Source organism: Salvelinus fontinalis, chromosome 6, assembly GCF_029448725.1.
Source record: "Salvelinus fontinalis isolate EN_2023a chromosome 6, ASM2944872v1, whole genome shotgun sequence".
Taxonomy (NCBI): domain Eukaryota; kingdom Metazoa; phylum Chordata; class Actinopteri; order Salmoniformes; family Salmonidae; genus Salvelinus; species Salvelinus fontinalis.
The window spans coordinates 70,152,968-70,176,727 of record NC_074670.1 but is presented as its reverse complement, the minus strand read 5'-3'; the positions used below and the strand labels follow the sequence as shown (position 1 = coordinate 70,176,727).

The 23,760-nt window shown below is 45.4% G+C and overlaps 1 protein-coding gene across 1 annotated transcript; it reads right to left on the bottom strand.

Annotated features, from left to right (window-relative positions):
- Window positions 1-503: 503 nt before the first annotated feature.
- On the bottom strand, window positions 504-21,362 carry itk (IL2 inducible T cell kinase). Its single transcript, XM_055927586.1, has 17 exons — window positions 21,082-21,362; window positions 20,738-20,842; window positions 20,201-20,282; window positions 19,837-19,962; window positions 14,532-14,569; window positions 14,265-14,416; window positions 14,007-14,072; window positions 13,813-13,867; window positions 8,044-8,123; window positions 7,651-7,793; window positions 7,002-7,073; window positions 6,033-6,201; window positions 5,422-5,638; window positions 5,013-5,077; window positions 4,645-4,763; window positions 2,877-3,034; window positions 504-775 (listed from the first exon to the last, which is right to left on the bottom strand). Exons 1-17 carry the CDS (start codon window positions 21,217-21,219, stop codon window positions 710-712), a joined length of 1,851 nt encoding a protein of 616 aa, XP_055783561.1. The 5' UTR covers window positions 21,220-21,362; the 3' UTR covers window positions 504-709.
- Between the last annotated feature and the right edge of the window lie 2,398 nt (window positions 21,363-23,760).

The following is a 23,760-nucleotide window of genomic DNA, read 5'->3' as shown; positions in this document are numbered from 1 at the left end:
TCCATACTCCCACAGAGATCATATATGTCATTCTATGTATACTTTCTGCCTGACAGGGTATTACTATGCCAGTACTTGTACCCAGTCAGACCTCGTTGTCACAGCAACCAGAGCAGGCATGTAGGGCTGTCTGGAACCCCCAGACTCACTTCATACTTTATCAGGGCAGTGTGTTTGTGTGTCTGCGTGAGAACACTGGATACATTAAAACCGCCTACAGTTAGACTACTACAGTTCCTGTATAGACAAGTGAACTGTAATGAGTATTATGCATTGTGGTTATTTGGTATTAAGACTGCAGTAGCCTGCTATACAGAGATCTTAGTACATAAGAAAGTCTGTAGATGACGGGAATAGCCTGCATTATGACATCATGGGTAAATGGGTTGTGGGTGCCCTCTGATGGTCAGACTTTGAGCGACAGACAGTAAAATCAAACAAAAGTAAGCTTATGAAACAACTAATTAACACAATAGACACAATGTATCAAGACACAAGAGAAGTAGATTTCTACATTTTATTTAAAAAATATGGTTTGCTACAAAATAAATAGAAACTTGAAGGAAATTAATAAATAACATAAACACAGCTAGCTAAGTATATTTCGTACAGTATCTTCAGTTTGGTTGAGCAAAATGATTCTGGCATGATTTACCCCGGATAGCTGGTTAGCACACCAGGTTTGGTTGAATGGCATGTTTGTTCAGGCTCAGAGGTCTGAGAGCGAGGCCAGCTCGTGCAGCAGGAGAGCAAAGGAAGGACGGTCGTCTGGTTTCTACACAGGAAGAGACAGATCAATCACAAGACATTATGCTTAAAACACATGCTACACTAATAGCACAGGTAAACCAACCTATCAAGCTGAATCAGTAAGGTACAGGTAAACCAACCTATCAAGCTGAATCAGTAAGGTACAGGTAAACCAACCTACCAAGCAGAACCAGTAAGGTACAGGTAAACCAACCTATCAAGCTGAATCAGTAAGGTACAGGTGAACCAACCTACCAAGCAGAACCAGTAAGGTACAGGTAAACCAACCTATCAAGCTGAATCAGTAAGGTACAGGTAAACCAACCTACCAAGCAGAACCAGTAAGGTACAGGTAAACCAACCTATCAAGCTGAATCAGTAAGGTACAGGTGAACCAACCTACTAAGCAGAACCAGTAAGGTACAGGTAAACCGACCTATCAAGCTGAATCACTAAGGTAAAGGTGAACCAACCTACCAAGCAGAACCAGTAAGGTACAGGTAAACCAACCTATCAAGCTGAATCAGTAAGGTACAGGTAAACCAACCTACCAAGCAGAACCAGTAAGGTACAGGTAAACCAACCTACCAAGCTAAATCAGTAAGGTGCAGGTAAACTAACCTATCAAGCTGAATCAGTAAGGTACAGGTAAACCAACCTACCAAGCTGAATCAGTAAGGTACAGGTAAACCAACCTACCAAGCTGAATCAGTAAGGTACAGGTGAACCAACCTACCAAGCTGAATCACTAAGGTAAAGGTGAACCAACCTACCAAGCTGAATCACTAAGGTAAAGGTGAACCAAGCTGAATCACTAAGGTAAAGGTGAACCAACCTATCAAGCTGAATCACTAAAGTAAAGGTGAACCAAGCTGAATCACTAAGGTAAAGGTGAACCAAGCTGAATCACTAAGGTAAAGGTGAACCAACCTACCAAGCTGAATCACTAAGGTAAAGGTGAACCAAGCTGAATCACTAAGGTAAAGGTGAACCAACCTACCAAGCTGAATCACTAAAGTAAAGGTGAACCAAGCTGAATCACTACGGTAAAGGTGAACCAAGCTGAATCACTAAGGTAAAGGTGAACCAAGCTGAATCACTAAGGTAAAGGTGAACCAACCTACCAAGCTGAATCACTAAGGTAAAGGTGAACCAAGCTGAATCACTAAGGTAAAGGTGAACCAACCTACCAAGCTGAATCACTAAAGTAAAGGTGAACCAAGCTGAATCACTAAGGTAAAGGTGAACCAACCTACCAAGCTGAATCACTAAAGTAAAGGTGAACCAAGCTGAATCACTAAGGTAAAGGTGAACCAACCTACCAAGCTGAATCACTAAGGTAAAGGTGAACCAAGCTGAATCACTAAGGTAAAGGTGAACCAACATACCAAGCTGAATCACTAAGGTAAAGGTGAACCAACCTACCAAGCTGAATCACTAAGGTAAAGGTGAGTCTGTCTACTGCAACATTTCCCAAACTCTGTCCTGGGGACCCCAACGGGTGCACATTTCATTTTTACCCTAGCACTGATTCAAATAATCAACTCCTCTTCAACCCACCCACCCACCCACCTACACACACACACACCCAACTACATACACCCCCCCCCACTACACCCACACAACTACACACACACACACCCAACTACATACACCCCCCCCACTACACCCACCCAACTACATACCCCCCCCCCCCCCCCACTACACCCACCCACCTACACACACACACACCCAACTACATACACCCCCCCCCACTACACCCACCCAACTACATACCCCCCCCCACTACACCCACCCAACTACATACACCCCCCCCCCACTACACCCACCCAACTACATACACATACACCCCCAACTACACCTACACTCAACTACACCCACCCAACTACACCCACCCAACTACATACACCCCCCACTACACCCACCCAACTACACCTACACTCAACTACACACACCCACCCAACTACATGCACCCCCCCCCCACCACTACCCACACCCAACTACACCTACACCCACCCACACTACACCCACCCACCTACACTACACTACACCCACACGCACTACACTAACAGTAGAGGTGAGTCAGTAGGCTACAGGTGTGAACCAGGTAGATCATTCCCACCCACCTCCTTCCAGCACCACTCCATGAGGAGGTGCACAGCCTCTGGGGCCTGTCTGGGTTTCAGCAGCCTCAGGCCTGCATTCAGGGCCTCCACCACCTCAAGATTAGACCGGTTGTCATATGGCAGACGGCCCTCCGTATACACCTCCCACATAAACACACCTGGAGGAGAGGAGTGGCGAGATGGGGAGTAGAGGGGAGGAGAGAGGAGTGGGGAGAAGGGGAGGGCAGGAGGAGAGGAGTGGGGAGGGGAGGAGGAGTGGGGAGAAGGGGAGGAGATTCAACATTCATTCATCATACCTCTAATATGATAACAGTTTAGAATTTGAAGAAGCTCAGTGTCTGACAATGCACAACAGTCTCACAGAGAAACAAATAAACCTACCAAAGAACCAGACGGTCTCAGAGAGGATGAATAAACCTATCAAAGAACCAGACGGTCTCAGAGAGGATGAATAAACCTATCAAAGGACCAGACGTCTCAGAGAGGATGAATAAACCTACCAAAGGACCAGACGGTCTCAGAGAGGATGAATAAACCTACCAAAGAACCAGACGGTCTCAGAGAGGATGAATAAACCTACCAAAGGACCAGACGGTCTCAGAGAGGATGAATAAACCTACCAAAGAACCAGACGGTCTCAGAGAGGATGAATAAACCTACCAAAGGACCAGACGTCTCAGAGAGGATGAATAAACCTACCAAAGAACCAGACGGTCTCAGAGAGGATGAATAAACCTACCAAAGGACCAGACGTCTCAGAGAGGATGAATAAACCTACCAAAGAACCAGACGGTCTCAGAGAGGATGAATAAACCTACCAAAGAACCAGACGGTCTCAGAGAGGATGAATAAACCTACCAAAGGACCAGACGGTCTCAGAGAGGATGAATAAACCTACCAAAGAACCAGACGTCTCAGAGAGGATGAATAAACCTATCAAAGAACCAGACATCTCAGAGAGGATGAATAAACCTACCAAAGAACCAGGTGGTCTCAGAGAGGATGAATAAACCTACCAAAGAACCAGGTGGTCTCAGAGAGGATGAATAAACCTACCAAAGGACCAGACGTCTCAGAGAGGATGAATAAACCTATCAAAGGACCAGACGGTCTCAGAGAGGATGAATAAACCTACCAAAGAACCAGACGGTCTCAGAGAGGATGAATAAACCTACCAAAGGACCAGACATCTCAGAGAGGATGAATAAACCTATCAAAGAACCAGACGATCTCAGAGAGGATGAATAGACCTACCAAAGGACCAGGCGGTCTCAGAGAGGATGAATAAACCTACCAAAGAACCAGACGGTCTCAGAGAGGATGAATAAACCTACCAAAGGACCAGACATCTCAGAGGATGAATAAACCTACCAAAGGACCAGGCGGTCTCAGAGAGGATGAATAAACCTACCAAAGGACCAGACGTCTCAGAGAGGATGAATAAACCTATCAAAGAACCAGACGGTCTCAGAGAGGATGAATAAACCTACCAAAGGATCAGGCGGTCTCAGAGAGGATGAATAAACCTACCAAAGGACCAGACGGTCTCAGAGAGGATGAATAAACCTACCAAAGGACCAGACGGTCTCAGAGAGGATGAATAAACCTACCAAAGGACCAGACGTCTCAGAGAGGATGAATAAACCTACCAAAGGACCAGACGTCTCAGAGAGGATGAATAAACCTACCAAAGGACCAGACGGTCTCAGAGAGGATGAATAAACCTACCAAAGGACCAGACGGTCTCAGAGAGGATGAATAAACCTACCAAAGGACCAGACGTCAGACTTGCTGCTGAACTTGCAGTACTTGATGACCTCAGGAGAAGACCACTTGATGGGGAACTTAGAGCCCTGAGAGCTGGTGTATTGGTCATCTAGAACAAACCTGGTAGGACAGAACAGGAGAGGACACACACGGTTATCTGCGTGCATCTCTGCAGCTTCCATGTATAGATGCACTTAGCCCCCTACCGAGTCTGACCGTTTAATGCACAGGTGGTAGATCCCCTGTTACCTTAGGGTGGGTCACTGGTTCAAGTCTTCAACTGCTCTTCACCCTGAATCATCATATATTCTTGCCTTTATTGAAAACACACAACCTCAATGAGCATAAACCTGTCTGTCACAAACTCACCTGGTCATTCCAAAATCAGACACCTTCACCACGTTGTTGCAGGAAACCAGACAGTTTCTGGCTGCCTGTGAAGGTTGGGTTCAGAACACACACTTATGATCTGCAGTAGTTTGTCCATCTTCTATACTATACACTCCATTATCACTGAAAATACATCTAGGCCTTAACCAAGTTGAGATGTCTTACAGTTCCTTGATGCGTTGGCCAGTGAGGTAAACCAACCCTTTCTAAGTTGTTCTGTGTTTTGTTTATATACATTAATAAAATATGTGTCTGTAAAGCGTGTTGAGACTTGTTAAATGTGCTTAAAATAAATTGTGACTTGACTGAACAAGCTCACACGCAATCAAGAACGTACGCACGCACACACACACATGTTCAGGTCTGAAAGTGTCTTTGGGTGGGTTACCAGGTCTCTGTGGATGAAGTTGTTGCTCTCCAGGTATGCCATCCCTTCACTGACGTCCAGACACATCCCCAGTAGGCTGTCCTGGGACATACGCCCCCTCCTGGCTCGGAGGTAGTCTGACAGGCAGCCCTGCTCCATCAACTCAAACACCAGACACATGGGAGAATGCTGGGTACACACACCATACAGCTGCACCAGCTTACAGTGGGACAGCATCCTGCAACACCAGACACATGGGAGAATGCTGGGTACACACACCATACAGCTGCACCAGCTTACAGTGGGACAGCATCCTGCAACACCAGACACATGGGAGAATGCTGGGTACACACACCATACAGCTGCACCAGCTTACAGTGGGACAGCATCCTGCAACACGGACACACACACACACACAGGCACACGTATGCACACACACACGGGTACTCGTATACACACACACACACACACACGATCTGTTCAAATGTAGTTAATTACATAGTATGGGTACAGGGTGTAATTTAAGACACAGCACTGCATTTGACGTGAGTCGACTCTGGTTATATTAACCCACTATGTAGGGAATAGGGTGTCCTCTAAGATGTCCCCCCTCCACTATAAAGTCCACTCACGTCATGACCCTGGCCTCCTCTTTGAAGTCCTCCTCAGACATGGCTCCCTTCCTGACCATCTTCACAGCTACCCTGCGCTCTCTCCACCGCCCCTGGAGTACCAGGCCAAACTGACCGCTGCCCACTTCCTCACCTAGAGTCAGCTCTGCCGGGTCCACCTCCCACTGACCTGGATGGTGGGAGGAGGGAGGGGGAGAGAGAGGGAGGGGCGAGGGGGAGAGAGAGGGAGGAGGGAGAGAGGGGGAGGGGGAGAGAGAGGGAGGGGCGAGGGGGAGAGAGAGGGAGGAGGGAGAGAGGGGGAGGGGGAGAGAGAGGGAGATGGGAGAGGGAGGGAGGAGGGTGAGAGAGGGAGGGGCGAGGGGAAGAGAGAGAGAGGGGGGAGAAGGAGGGAGGGGCGAGGTGGAGAGAGTGCATAGGTAATAATGACATACTAATGCAATTATTTGAAAATACATCAAGCCTGAACACAACATGGTACACTGTGGTTGCCTGCCACATTCTCCTCCAGGTAGTCTCTCCTGTCTGGAGGTTTTCAGGGTGTGGTGGAGCTGCCTGGTAACAGCTGGGGCTGCTACACCTGGGTACCTCATCACACACGTGTCTACCTTACATCACCACTTATGTCATCCCAGTCCTAATGCTTTTAGAATAGCAAAACACATGCCAATTCTCACTGTCATGCATATGTTTGGTTTAAGCATATCTTTATTACACAGTACAGCAGGTTTTGTATAGAGCAGACTTTATTTTACACAGTAACTTATCTATAACATATGTGTGTTATAGACACCTCTGGTGTGTTATCTGCTTTGTGTTTGATCTTTAGAATTGTCATGTAATTCAGGATTAGGAAACTTCCATAGAGATAGTTAGAGGAGATAACTATCTCTATGATACCTTCCATAATCAATAACCAAACAAAATTGCTGCTGGCTGCCTGGAGACAGAAGCAGGAGGTCGACCTCTGACCTGAGAGTTCCGCAGGGCTCTGAGAGCTCTCTCTACCCTGAGAGACAGGATGCCTCAGTCGCGTGATCAGACCTGCAGAGAATACACACACACACACACACACACACACACACACACACACACACACACACACACACACACACACACACACACACACACACACACACACACACACACACACACACACACACACACACACACACACACACACACACACACACACACACACACAGGTTGAATGTCAAGATGAAACAACAAAACTATATTTGCATATACTGGGAGTTAGATCATGTAGAGGCATTGGGCTATTCTGCCTCAACAATAGAACACATTAACTATTATTTTACAGGCAGTTTCCTCTGTAGACTGTTGATGCAAGGAAACGATTCCACGATATACTAAGGGAGGAACATCGGGACCATAGAACGTATAGAACCATTTCATACTACATTAACGCTCCGCTCCCATCTCCCTCTCTACTGTGGGAGATCCATGTGTGCTGGTGAAACCTTACATGACCCCTGAAGATGCCTTTATCTCAACGGACTAACAACCACAGTTTTGTGGTGCATGTCCAAATAGGTCCCACTGGCCTGGCTGTAAACAGATGTATTAGGTAGCTCAGGTGAGCCACTGATAACCTAAATACCTGCAGCGTTGTGTTGGTGGTACTGGATGAGCTCAGGAATGGTGCTGAACAGGTATTTCTCTGCCAGGTAAAACTTGGACTCCTCTGCCTCTGACTGTCTGATCTGGTAGTGCTTCACCCGCGGGTTCTTCTGCCCGTTGGATCTGAACGGGGTTCACCATCATGTAACTACGTCATAGCAAAATCTTTAAAGTGGCAATATGCAGTTCAAACAATAACAAAGCAGACAACCCGCCACTGTTTTGGTAAAAAGCTGAGGGATGGGGCTGGAGACATGTAACCACTTTCAAATTCATAGACAGAGCTAGAGAGGTCCCAATACCAATCGCTGATTGCCCCTTAAACTGACTGTCATTGAAGCTGAGTGACATGGCTGAAACAGGCAGTAGTTACCCTGGGGCTTTAGTGAAGACGGACACAGTGTAGACGCCTGCATGCCTGGAGTCTCGCACCATAAAGGCTCCTTCCTTACCCTGCACAAACACAACATATAATTTCAGTAGGATAAATCATAATTGTATCTGTTGAGTCCATCAGGTTGGATTTGTTGTATGTTACACCATACTTGAGTGACATAGAAATTGCCTTTTCAATCTCTACTCATGGGAATAAGGCTTGACATGATAACACAGTGAGCCAATGTCACACTACACAACCCTCCCCTCCCACTGTCACACTACACAACCCTCCCCTCCCACTGTCACACTACACAACCCTCTCCTCCCACTGTCACACTACACAACCCTCCCCTCCCACTGTCACACTACACAACCCTCCCCTCCTACTGTCACACTACACAACCCTCCCCTCCCACTGTCACACTACACAACCCTCCCCTCCCACCATCACACTACACAACCCTCTCCTCCCACCGTCACACTACACAACCCTCCCCTCCCACTGTCACACTACACAACCCTCCCCTCCCACTGTCACACTACACAACCCTCCCCTCCCACTGTCACACTACACAACCCTCCCCTCCCACCATCACACTACACAACCCTCCCCTTCCACTGTCACACTACACAACCCTCCCACTGTCACACTACACAACCCTCTCCTCCCACTGTCACACTACACAACTCTCCCCTCCCACTGTCACACTACACAACCCTCCCACTGTCACACTACACAACCCTCCCCTCCCACTGTCACACTACACAACCCTCTCCTCCCACTGTCACACTACACAACCCTCCCCTCCCACTGTCACACTACACAACCCTCCCACTGTCACACTACACAACCCTCCCACTGTCACACTACACAACCCTCCCACTGTCACACTACACAACCCTCCCACTGTCACACTACACAACCCTCTCCTCCCACTGTCACACTACACAACCCTCTCCTCCCACCATCACACTACACAACCCTCCCACTGTCACACTACACAACCCCCCCCCCCCCCACTGTCACACTACACAACCCTCCCACTGTCACACTACACAACCCTCCCACTGTCACACTACACAACCCTCCCCTCCCACTGTCACACTACACAACCCTCCCACTGTCACACTACACAACCCTCCCCTCCCACCATCACACTACACAACCCTCCCACCATCACACTACACAACCCTCTCCTCCCACTGTCACACTACACAACCCTCCCCTCCTACTGTCACACTACACAACCCTCCCCTCCCACTGTCACAATACACAACCCTCCCCTCCTACTGTCACACTACACAACCCTCCCCTCCCACTGTCACAATACACAACCCTCCCCTCCTACTGTCACACTACACAACCCTCCCCTCCTACTGTCACACTACACAACCCTCCCCTCCTACTGTCACACTACACAACCCTCCCCTCCTACTGTCACACTACACAACCCTCCCCTCCCACTGTCACACTACACAACCCTCCCCTCCCACTGTCACACTACAGAACCCTCCCCTCCCACCATCACACTACACAACCCTCCCCTCCCACTGTCACACTACACAACCCTCTCCTCCCACCATCACACTACACAACCCTCCCCTCCCACCATCACACTACACAACCCTACCCTCCCACTGTCACACTACACAACCCTCCCCTCCCACTGTCACACTACACAACCCTCCCACTGTCACACTACACAACCCTCCCCTCCTACTGTCACACTACACAACCCTCCCCTCCCACTGTCACACTACACAACCCTCCCACTGTCACACTACACAACCCTCCCACTGTCACACTACACAACCCTCCCACTGTCACACTACACAACCCTCCCCTCCCACTGTCACACTACACAACCCTCTCCTCCCACTGTCACACTACACAACCCTCCCACTGTCACACTACACAACCCTCCCCTCCCACTGTCACACTACACAACCCTCTCCTCCCACTGTCACACTACACAACCCTCCCACTGTCACACTACACAACCCTCCCCTCCCACCATCACACTACACAACCCTCCCACTGTCACACTACACAACCCTCCCCTCCCACTGTCACACTACACAACCCTCCCACCATCACACTACACAACCCTCCCACTGTCACACTACACAACCCTCCACCATCACACTACACAACCCTCCCACTGTCACACTACACAACCCTCCCACTGTCACACTACACAACCCTCTCCTCCCACTGTCACACTACACAACCCTCCCCTCCCACCATCACACTACACAACCCTCCCCTCCCACTGTCACACTACACAACCCTCCCCTCCCACTGTCACACTACACAACCCTCCCCTCCCACCATCACACTACACAACCCTCTCCTCCTACCATCACACTACACAACCCTCCCCTCCCACCATCACACTACACAACCCTCCCCTCCCACTGTCACACTACACAACCCTCTCCTCCCACTGTCACACTACACAACCCTCAAACTGTCACACTACACAACCCTCTCCTCCCACCATCACACTACACAACCCTCCCACCATCACACTACACAACCCTCCCCTCCCACTGTCACACTACACAACCCTCCCACTGTCACACTACACAACCCTCCCACTGTCACACTACACAACCCTCCCACTGTCACACTACACAACCCTCCCACTGTCACACTACACAACCCTCCCACTGTCACACTACACAACCCTCCCACTGTCACACTACACAACCCTCCCACTGTCACACTACACAACCCTCCCCTCCCACTGTCACACTACACAACCCTCTCCTCCCACTGTCACACTACACAACCCTCCCACTGTCACACTACACAACCCTCCCCTCCCACTGTCACACTACACAACCCTCTCCTCCCACTGTCACACTACACAACCCTCCCACTGTCACACTACACAACCCTCCCACTGTCACACTACACAACCCTCCCACCATCACACTACACAACCCTCCCACTGTCACACTACACAACCCTCCCACCATCACACTACACAACCCTCCCACTGTCACACTACACAATCCTCCCCTCCCACCATCACACTACACAACCCTCCCACTGTCACACTACACAACCCTCCCACTGTCACACTACACAACCCTCCCCTCCCACCATCACACTACACAACCCTCCCACCATCACACTACACAACCCTCTCCTCCCACTGTCACACTACACAACCCTCCCCTCCTACTGTCACACTACACAACCCTCCCCTCCCACTGTCACAATACACAACCCTCCCCTCCTACTGTCACACTACACAACCCTCCCCTCCCACTGTCACAATACACAACCCTCCCCTCCTACTGTCACACTACACAACCCTCCCCTCCTACTGTCACACTACACAACCCTCCCCTCCTACTGTCACACTACACAACCCTCCCCTCCTACTGTCACACTACACAACCCTCCCCTCCCACTGTCACACTACACAACCCTCCCCTCCCACTGTCACACTACAGAACCCTCCCCTCCCACCATCACACTACACAACCCTCCCCTCCCACTGTCACACTACACAACCCTCTCCTCCCACCATCACACTACACAACCCTCCCCTCCCACCATCACACTACACAACCCTACCCTCCCACTGTCACACTACACAACCCTCCCCTCCCACTGTCACACTACACAACCCTCCCACTGTCACACTACACAACCCTCCCCTCCTACTGTCACACTACACAACCCTCCCCTCCCACTGTCACACTACACAACCCTCCCACTGTCACACTACACAACCCTCCCACTGTCACACTACACAACCCTCCCACTGTCACACTACACAGCCCTCCCCTCCCACTGTCACACTACACAACCCTCCCCTCCCACTGTCACACTACACAACCCTCCCACTGTCACACTACACAACCCTCCCACTGTCACACTACACAACCCTCCCCTCCCACTGTCACACTACACAACCCTCCCCTCCCACTGTCACACTACACAACCCTCTCCTCCCACCATCACACTACACAACCCTCCCCTCCCACTGTCACACTACACAACCCTCCCCTCCCACCATCACACTACACAACCCTCCCACTGTCACACTACACAACCCTCCCCTCCCACTGTCACACTACACAACCTTCCCCACCCACCATCACACTACACAACCCTCCCCTCCCACTGTCACACTACACAACCCTCCCTTCCCACCATCACACTACACAACCCTCCCCTCCTACTGTCACACTACACAACCCTCCCCTCCTACTGTCACACTACACAACCCTCCCACCGTCACACTACACAACCCTCCCCTCCCACTGTCACACTACACAACCCTCCCACTGTCACACTACACAACCCTCCCACTGTCACACTACACAACCCTCTCCTCCCACTGTCACACTACACAACCCTCCCCTCCCACTGTCACACTACACAACCCTCCCACTGTCACACTACACAACCCTCTCCTCCCACTGTCACACTACACAACCCTCCCCTCCCACTGTCACACTACACAACCCTCCCCTCCCACTGTCACACTACACAACCCTCCCACTGTCACACTACACAACCCTCCCCTCCCACTGTCACACTACACAACCCTCCCCTCCCACTGTCACACTACACAACCCTCTCCTCCCACCATCACACTACACAACCCTCCCACCATCACACTACACAAACCTCCCCTCCCACCATCACACTACACAACCCTCCCCTCCCACCGTCACACTACACAACCCTCCCCTCCCACTGTCACACTACACAACCCTCCCCTCCCACTGTCACACTACACAACCCTCTCCTCCCTCCATCACACTACACAACCCTCCCACCATCACACTACACAAACCTCCCCTCCCACCATCACACTACACAACCCTCCCCTCTCACTATACAGCCCTCCCACCATCACACTACACAACCCTCCCCTCTCACTATACAACCCTCCCACCATCACACTACACAACCCTCCCCTCCCACTGTCACACTAGACAACCCTCAAACTGTCACACTACACAACCCTCCCACCATCACACTACACAACCCTCCCCTCCCACCATCACACTACACAACCCTCCCACCATCACACTACACAACTCTCCCCTCCCACCATCACACTACACAACCCTCCCACTGTCACCATGCACCATGTCTCATCTGTCTGTAAAATCCAGCATGACATATTTACAACAGGAAATCCTGGACCTGAGTAAACTGCACCGCAGTTTCAAATGTCATGTTTCACTCTGTGTGTGTGTGTGTATATGTGTGTGTGTTTGTATATATATATATATATGTGTGTGTGTGTGTGTGTGTATGTTTGTATATATGTGTGTGTGTGTGTGTGTGTGTGTGTGTGTGTATGTTTGTATATATGTGTGTGTGTGTGTGTGTGTGTGTGTGTGTGTGTGTGTGTGTGTGTGTGTGTGTGTGTGTGTGTGTGTGTGTGTGTGTGTGTGTGTGTGTGTGTGTGTGTGTGTGTGTGTGTGTGTGTGTGTGTGTGTGTGTATCTTGCAAAATGCAGCTTTTGCATCCGTGCTGCTGGATGCAAAAGATTTTTAGGATAAATTCAAAACATGAACATCTCATTCTCAAACGTGATCAATAATTATTTTTTTAAATTCACATATATATATTTTTTAGGGGTTACAAAAACATGCTTTCAACCAGTTTTGTCTGGTTGTAATTCTGATAACCTTGCTTTTTGATTGAATCAAGCCCAACATGTCTTTCCTCTCTCTTCTGTAGTCCAGTTAAATACCAAGCTGAAGATAGTCTGCGTTGTTTTACCTCTGTCATCAGAAGTCCCTCAGCTCTCCCTCTCGTTATGTCTTTGTTGTACCATCTGAAAAAAAAGAATGTGAATTAGAAACAACAAAGACAACCAATAAGATGTCTGAAATAAAAGGCTGAACAGGGTACAATTGTTATTTTATACTTTATAAATAGTCAGGAAAATTGAATTTGATATAAATCAGACTCACTCAAATCTGTTGAAGTTGTCGCAAGATTTCTCTGCTATATACATGCAAGGTACAAAACCTGAGTTTCTATTGAAGGAATGGACAAAATGGGATGAATACTGTAATACATATTACAGCTAGGATCACAGGGTTGTCATACGGTTATCATATGACATAGGGTTGTCATGGGGTTGTCATGGGGTTGTCACAGAGTCGTCATACGGTTTTCGTAGAGTTGACATAGCGTTGTCATATGGTTATCATGCTGTCTCTCCTTACCCTCTGTGGTCCTGTACCGTCCACCAGTTATGGTGGGAACTGTCAGTCAGGATGTACTCCTGGTCTTTGTGAAGGGGCAGGTCTGTGTCTTCATGGGGACTGTAGTTTTGTAGCGCTACCACCACCCTTCGGCCCGGGTCAGAGAGCCGCCGCTAGTGGCACGATGTAAGGGAAACACTGATCATTAGCATTAATATGACTCAGAAACATACTGTACATTGACAGGCACAGTGAAGTAAATAGAGGCGACTTATCATGCATATTTACCTGTGGGTCCGGGGTTGGAGGGAGAGGCTTCTTGGATGCTACAGAAGAACATTTCCTGGTTAATTCTTCAAAGTTCTCGTGTTCTAACAGTGGTGGGAAAAGTACTCAATTGTCATTGTAAAGATACCTTAATAGAAAATGACTCAAGTAAAAGTTAAAGTCTCCAAGGAAAATACTACTTGAGAAAAAGTCTAAAAGTATTTGATTTTAAATATACTTAAGTATCAAAAGTAAATGGAATTGCTAAAATGTACTTAAGTCTCAAAGTAAAAGTATCAACCATTTAAAATTCATTATATTAAGCAAACCAGACGGCATCATTTGATTTTAAAAAAAATGTTGACGGATAACCAGGGGCACACTACAACACTCAGACATAATTTACAGATAACCAGGGGCACACTCCAACACTCAGACATAATTTACTGATAACCAGGGGCACACTCCAACACTCAGACATAATTTACTGATAGACAGGGGCACACTCCAACACTCAGACATAATTTACAGATAACCAGGGGCACACTCCAACACTCAGACATAATTTACTGATAACCAGTGGCACACTCCAACACTCAGACATAATTTACAGATAACCAGGGGCACACTCCAACACTCAGACATCATTTACAGATAACTAGGGGTACACTCCAACACTCAGACATCATTTACTGATAACTAGGGGCACACTCCAACACTCAGACATCATTTACTGATAACTAGGGGCACACTCCAAAACTCAGACATAATTTACTGATAACCAGGGGCACACTCCAACACTCAGACATCATTTACTGATAGACAGGGGCACACTCCAACACTCAGACATAATTTACTGATAGACAGGGGCACACTCCAACACTCAGACATAATTTACTGATAGACAGGGGCACACTCCAACACTCAGACATCATTTACTGATAACCAGGGGCACACTCCAACACTCAGACATAATTTACTGATAACTAGGGGCACACTCCAACACTCAGACATCATTTACTGATAACTAGGGGCACACTCCAACACTCAGACATCATTTACTGATAACTAGGGGCACACTCCAACACTCAGACATAATTTACTGATAACTTGGGGCACACTCCAACACTCAGACATAATTTACTGATAACTTGGGGCACACTCCAACACTCAGACATAATTTACTGATAACCAGGGGCACACTCCAACACTCAGACATCATTTACTGATAACCAGGGGCACACTCCAACACTCAGACATCATTTACAAACAAAGCATTTGTGTTTAGTGAGTCCGCCAGATCAGAGGCAGTAGGGATGACCAGGATATTCTCTTCTCAGGACCATTTTCCTGTCAAAATGTAATAAGTACTTTTGGGTGTCAGGGAAAATGTAAGGAGTAAAAAGGATATAATTTTCTTTAGGAATGTAGTGAAGTAAAAGTAAAACTTGGCCAAAAATATAAATAGTAAAGTACAGATACCCTAAAAAACCACTTAAGTAGTGATTAAAGCATTTTTACTTTTGTACTTTACACCACTGGGTTCTAAGCTGGCATATGGAATTGTTTTAAAAAGGTGATGGATCATTTAGCTATTTGATTTAGAATTTTAGGACCCCTTTAGGTATCAAAAAAATAAATATATATGTGATAAAATATTGAATTTGGCCTTTACTACTATAGTCCATATAGAAACGTATTGAATAACACATTCATGAATGGCAAAAAAGAGAAATAAGGAATAAGGTTTGTAATGATCTTGCCCTGTTGGGTGAGGTTTATGACCCTCCCATAAATACATTTCCCCCTTTTCTCTCCACTCTACAGAATGGACTCTTGGAAAGCCCTTTGTTAACATAGAGAGAGTATGGTAACATCAAAAGGTTGGGGAATGGAACAATATTTCCCTTTCTCAACCATTTGAATGTGTCCGTTGGTGCTTAAAGAATATGATGTCATATCAGTTGGTGTCTGGGACATTATATCTGATGTTAGGATGACATAATTTATATCTTGGAAAGTCTGCACATTCCAGTTATCAGATTCACATGGAATTGTTGTGCAACTGAAATGTTTAAATATGAAACTATTTGTGAAAAGATGTAATGTAATTTTAGTTTCTAAATGAGATCATTTTTTTCCTAAGTAAACTATGCTCACTCAGTGGCCACGCCCAAGTGAACAGACATTGGTTGAGAACTATGAAACACGCCCTTCTTTCCCCCAGTACAAAAGCCTGTTAGTTCCAGATGACATAAGGATGTCCATACGTTTAAAAGGGCTAATTTCAACTACAACCTAACAAAATTAACATTTAGTTTCAGAAATGTTAGGACTGCTGTCCTAACGTTTAAAATGTCGAATTACAATGTGGAGGTGACGATCACCACGCTGGAGTGGTGAATTTCGACCAGACCAGCCAGAATACAGCGCAAGCTGATTATGGCAACTTGGTATGAACTTTGAACGATTATTCACTATAGAAGAAGTAATACCTCCTAGACGTTGAGTTATCAGCTGCAGCTGTAAATGTACTTGGCCTAGGAAAGGACAGACAATCTGCGAAGAACGACAGGGTACTTTAACGTATCCGCTCTACAACACTACGACCAGAAAGATTCTTCAAAGGACAATGGCGATCTCTGCTGGGTAAACCAGTCTTCCATCTTCGACCCATCTATCGAAGCGCAGCTCAGAGTAAATATATATATCTTGCATTTTCCTTTCCCAAATGTGCAGTTATTAGAATGCATAAGATTCTATTTACTGTAGCATAGCTTCTCAAGGTCCAATAGAGACCAAAACTCTTTGTCCCTCAGTCTTCCCGCTCTTTCATTCAAACCCAACCCCCTTCCTTTGTGTAACCAGCCGTCATATTGGGTTAGCCTACTAGGGGCTTTTCATGACATGATTAGTAATCAATGTGTGATCTATCCTGTGTATACATATATGTAATTCTGTGTGATTATTTAGGTATTTAGCAAATAAATAATTATGCCAATTTGTGTGTTGCTGACTCAACTTATTAGCTAGGGTTCGTGCAGATAAGCAAATACTTATGACAATCAGAATGAGACCGATCGAGGTGACGATTAATAATTGACTGCTAATGATATAAACGATTTTCAGATCTATAAGAGACTGGATTCGGGAGAAAACCGCTCTATATAAATTAATGCTTCTGTGGTGCCCCACGTTATTAATGGGTTTTGCATGGTTTAATTAAATCGTTAGGTATTCGATTTGATAAAATAGCAGGTCAAAATGTCATCAGTCAGAGACACGACAGGTTTTAAAGTGTCTGTACTATATCTAGGAGATAAAAGAAAGCTCAGGAAATACATATACAGTGCCAGACACCTGAAAAGTACCAGATTCCTCTGTAGACACCCTTTGCCTTGATGACAGCTTTGCACACTCTTGGCATTTTCTCAACCAGCTTCATGAGGTAGTCACCTGGAATGCATTTCATTTCAGGTGCCTTGGAAAAATTTCTTTGTGGAATTTCTTTCCTTCTTAATGCGTTTGAGCCAATCAGTTGTGTTGTGACAAGGTAGGGGTGGTATACAGAAGTTAGCCCTATTTGGTTAAAGACCAAGTCCATATTATGGCAAGAATAGCTCAAATAAGCAAAGAGACAGGACAGTCCATCATTACTTTAAGACATGAAGTTCAGTAAATGCAGAAAACTTCAAGAACTTCAAGCGCTGTGATGAAACTGGCTCTCATGAGGACTGCCACAGGAAAGGAAGAGATAGCTCTGCTGCAGAAGATAAGTTCATTAGTTACCAGCCTTAGAAATTGCAGCCCAAATAAATGCTTCACAGAGTTCAGGTAACAGACACATCTTAACATCAACTGTTCAGAAGAGACTATGTGAATCAGGCCTTCATGGTCAAATTGCTGCAAAGAAACCACTACTAAAGGACACCAATAAGAAGAAGAAACTTGCTTGGGCAAAGAAACATGAGCAATGGACATTAGACCGGTGGAAATCTGTCCTTTGGTCTGATGAGTCCAAATTTGAGATTTTTGGTTCCAACCGCTGTGTCTTTGTGAAACGCAGAGTAGGTGAACGGATGTTCTCCGCATGTGTGGTTCCCACCGTGAAGCATGGAGAAAGAGTAGTGATGGTGTGGGGGTGCTTTGCTGGTGACACTGTCTGTGATTTATTTAGAATTCATGGCACACTTAACCAGCATGGCTATCACAGAATTCTGCAGTGATACGCCATCCCATCTGGTTTGTGCTTAGTGGAACTATCATTTGTTTTTCAACAGGACAATTACCCAACACACTTCCAGGTTGTGTAAGGGCTATTTGATCAAGAAGGAAAGTTATGTAGTGCTGCATCAGATGACCTGGCCTCCACAATCCCCCAACCTCAACCCAATTGAGGTGGTTTGGGATGAGTTAGAATGCAAAGTGACGGAAAAGCAGCCAAAACTTGCTCAGCATATGTAGGAACTCCTTCAAGACTTTTGGAAAAGCATCCCAGGTGAAGCTGGTTGAGAGAGTGCCAAGAGTGAGCAAAGCTGTCATCAAGTTAAAGGGTGGCTACTTTAAAGAATCTCAAATATATTTTGCTTTATTTAACACTTATTTGGTTACAACTAATATGTGTTATTTCATAGTTTGTATGTCTTCACTTTTATTTTACATTGTAGAAAATAGTAAAAATAAAGAAAACCCTTTGAATGAGTAGGTGTGTCCACACTTTTGACTGGTAGTGTATATATTTTTTACACATATTTATTTTTTGGCACAAAACTACCTCCATACTTCCATTAATTTGTATGGGTTACCTTCAGACAAGGCCTGTGAGAGCCTCCCTTTTCTATAGAGTGGTCATATTAGTATTTAAGCTAAACCATTCGAATGCTACAGACGTTATCGTGAGAAGATCGATTTTCGGGTCTGACAAACATCGCTGTAACTCTGCCACTTTCCACCTCAGATGCGGAAGGGCGACATGGCGGATGTGGTAGATTGAGACGCAGCCCACGCAGAATAAACAGATATCTCTAGCTTAAACTGACAGATTTTGATGGGGAATTTTTTATGTTACTTAGATTGACCCGCCAGTGCGTCAATAAGGTCTAGGGGGTTAAATTCACATTACAGGCAGTTATCATTATATACTTTTTAAAGGGATTATAAATGGTTTGTATGCAAGACAACAATAATCATCATCATAATCATAAGGATAATCATATAATAATGCATGTTGTGCATATAATGCATATAATAATGGAAGACATTGTGTGTGGGAAATGTGTTCTTCAAATGAAATAGTATTTTTTATGATGTGGTGCGGTAGCTGTACCATATCCCATAGGGTCGTACTCCTGACACCCCGTAGCCATCTTCTCTGTCTGGTAACAGCACCTCCACCTCCCCTCCATCCAGAAGTTGGGGTGATACTTCAGGAGTAATGCGTTGCACTTGGTCTCTTCATGGCAAGAGAGAGAAATTAAATACAGCGTAAGACATGGAGGCTCAAATGTGTCATAGAGCTTATAATATAATGTTGATATAATACTCTTAATATTATGTGTTGATTTTGGTATCTTACATGTTAAGGTATATATAGTATGGTATATATGAGAAAACTCAGCTCTGAGAGACTGTGTAGTATTTTTATTATGGGTTTAACGTTAAACGTGTTGTCTTCCATAACTGCTGCTCACCTTCCTTCAGAGCTCGGACCCATCTCTGACGACAGTCGTTGTCTGGGGCAAAGATGTATAGGTAACAGTTGTCATGGACAACCTGTTGAGACATTTATGCATATTTGAAAAAACTGTGTCATGGCTTATTTAGAAATGAAAGTCATTGTAAAGTGTCCCAATGGTCAGTAATTAGCATTCCAGGAACTAGCATTCCAGTAATTAGCATTCTAGTAATTAGCTTTCCAGTCATTAGCATTCCAGAAATCAGCTTTCCAGTAATTAGCATTCCAGTAATTAGCTTTCCAGTCATTAGCTTTCCAGTCATTAGCTTTCCAGTCATTAGCATTCCAGTCATTAGCTTTCCAGTCATTAGCTTTCCAGTCATTAGCATTCCAGAAATCAGCTTTCCAGTAATTAGCATTCCAGTAATTAGCTTTCCAGTCATTAGCTTTCCAGTCATTAGCTTTCCAGTCATTAGCTTTCCAGTCATTAGCATTCCAGTCATTAGCTTTCCAGTCATTAGCATTCCAGTCATTAGCATTCCAGTGGTCTTACCTGGAAGGGGTACTTGTTGCTGCAGGGGATTGGGACTTCACTGCACACTATCTCCACACACTTGATCCTGGAGAGCTCAATGCAGCCTTTCTGGCTGGGCTTTTTCTGAAGATGAATACAGGTTTCTATCAACATCTTCACAACTTCCCATTTGCACATCAAACAATACAACCCCCATAAAGTAACTGTCATGTAAAAGTCATATTTCTTCATAACTCAATATATGATTTAAAAAATGACACTGCTGAACTGTAAAATGTAAAAGAATTTCAACAAAATGTCATTCTTGCCAGCAATTGATAAACAAACAAACCACACAATTTGTCAATAAAAATGGTACATGCCCCAGGGCGCTGTTCAGAATAGGTCAGGTCCTGGGTGTCCAGGACAAAGAACCTTTCCTTGTAATTGCAGGGCGACGTCCTTCGCTTCTGTTGAGATTTCTTGATGAGAGTCCCCTTCAAGATTACCGTGGGGAGCATAGTGAACACAGACACCTTGCTAACATTGAGAGACAGAGAGAGAGAGAGAGACAGCGAGGTGGGCTGTAGAGTTAGACTGAACACCTATGGAGGAGTGGAGAGAAGGAAAAGAGTGTTGGGAGTTAGTGTCGTGTTAGTTTCCGGTGTAGATATAGGTAAACCACTTCCTTGAGCATGACAGATAGAAAGAGACCAACTCTCAGACACATACAAACTCATTCTGCAAAGATACACACTCAGACTAAGATGCACACACACACCCACACAAGTTGAAACATCACAAACTGCATTGGTGCACAGAACCACAGGGCCTGAGCAGCTCTCTCCCCAGAAATGAGGCTAAACACACACTTACAAAATTCACAGTTGAACAAATGCAGGTAACTTCCAAACTAATGAAAACATTTGAGTAAATGAGTGATACAAAGTATATTGCTTCCACACCAGTGTGGTTCTTCAGTTAATCAAGCAATTAGCTTCCCATTATGCTTATGGTCATGTATGAAAATGCTGGGCAGGCCATTATTTTGCCTACCATGGCTATGCTCCCATAGGATGACAATACCCCCATCCACAGGACAGGAGTGGTCACTGTATGGGTTTATGAGCATGAAAATGATGTAAACCATATACCAAGGCCCTCAGTCACCAAATGAAACAGCGTTTTCCACCACCATCAACAAAACACCAAATTATGGAGTTTCTCATGGAAGAATGGTGTCGCATCCCTCCAATAGAGTTCCAGACACTAGTAGAATCTATGCCAAAGTGCATTGAAGCTGTTCTGGCTCATGGTGCCCAACACCCTATTACGACACTTTATGTTGGTATTTCCATTATTTTGGCAGTTACCTCCATATACACACAATATACAGTACAGGTAACTGACTAAATGAAGGAGATGCCTTAAAGGCCCAGTGTTTTATATATATTTCCCCACCATGGGGTTGGAATAATACTGTGAAATTGTGAACATTTTGATAATGCCCCTTTAGTGTAAGCGCCGTTTGAAGAGACCACCTGGTGACATCACCAGGCAGAAAATAAGGTAGACTGTCAGAGTCATGTGTATAGGTGGCAGGGAAGTCAGGCACAGGAGAGTCAAACTGAGTGTAAAATGGAGTCTTTTAACCTGTTATGGCTGCAAGGGGCAGTATTGAGTAGCCTGATAAAATGTGTCCATTTCAAACGGCCTCGTACTCAATTCTTGCTCGTACAATATACATATTATTATTACTATTGGATAGAAAACACTCTCTAGTTTCTAAAACCGTTTGAATTATTTATCTGAGTGAAACAGAACTCATTCTGCAGCACTTTTCCTGACCCGGAAGTTCAAAGTCTGAAATCGATGCTCTCTTCCTCTTCCTGCCTATAAATGGGCACAAGAGCTATTCGTATACATGCACGTCATACACCTTCCTCTGGGTGTCAAGAAGGCTGTGAGAGAAGAAATGAGTTGAATCCTCTTGGAATGACGTGTACCCCATTTCCGGTACTCTGAAGAATGCGATTTGGACAGTGGGGTTGCCTTTTGTTTTGCTGACGTTAAAGGCGACTATTATTTCCGGCTTTGATTTTGTTTGATACATGTCACCATATCATCGTAAAGTATGTTTTTTCAATATAGTTTCATCAGATTATTGAAAATTTTTCGGGAGTTTTGACGTGTTCCGTTCTCTTCCGTTTGTTAACATGGAGAGATCCGTGCAACCCGGCTAGCGCGCTTGCTAAATGGAGAGAGAAAGTTGCCATTCTGAATCCAAACAACGACTCCTCTGGACAAAGGACACCTTGTTCAACATTCTGATGAAAGATCAGCAAAAGTAAGACCCATTTTAAGATGTTGTTTCATATATCTGTCGTAGTCGCCGGCGCCCAAGTGTTTCTGGCTATTGTGCTAAGCTAATATAACGCTACATTTTGTTTTCGCTGTAAAACACCTAATAAATCGGAAATATTGTCTGGCATCACAAGATGCCTGTCTTTCATTTGCTGTACACTATGTATTTTTCAGAAATGTTTTATGATGATTAATTAGGTATTTGATGTTGGTGTCTGTAAATATTATGGCTGCTTTCGGTGCAATTTCTGAATGTAGCTGCAATGTAAACTATGATTTATACCTGAAATATGCAAATTTTTCTAAAAAAACATATGCTATACAATAAATATGTTATCAGACTGTCATCTGATGAGGTTGTTTCTTGGTTAGTGGCTATTTATATCTTTATTTGGCCGAATTTGTGATAGCTACTGATGGAGTCAAAAACTGATGGAGTAATAAAAGTGGAGTCTTTTGCTAATGTGGTTAGCTAATAGATGAACATATTTTGTCTTCCCTGTAAAACATTTTAAAAATCGGACATGTTGGCTGGATTCACGAGATGTGTACCTTTCATATGCTGTATTGGACTTGTTAATGTGTGAAAATTAAATATTAAAAAAAATATATATTTTGAATTTCGCGCCCTGCACTTGAAGTGGCTGTTGTCATAAATGTACCGACGTCGGGCTTGCACGCCAAACAGGTTAATGAAT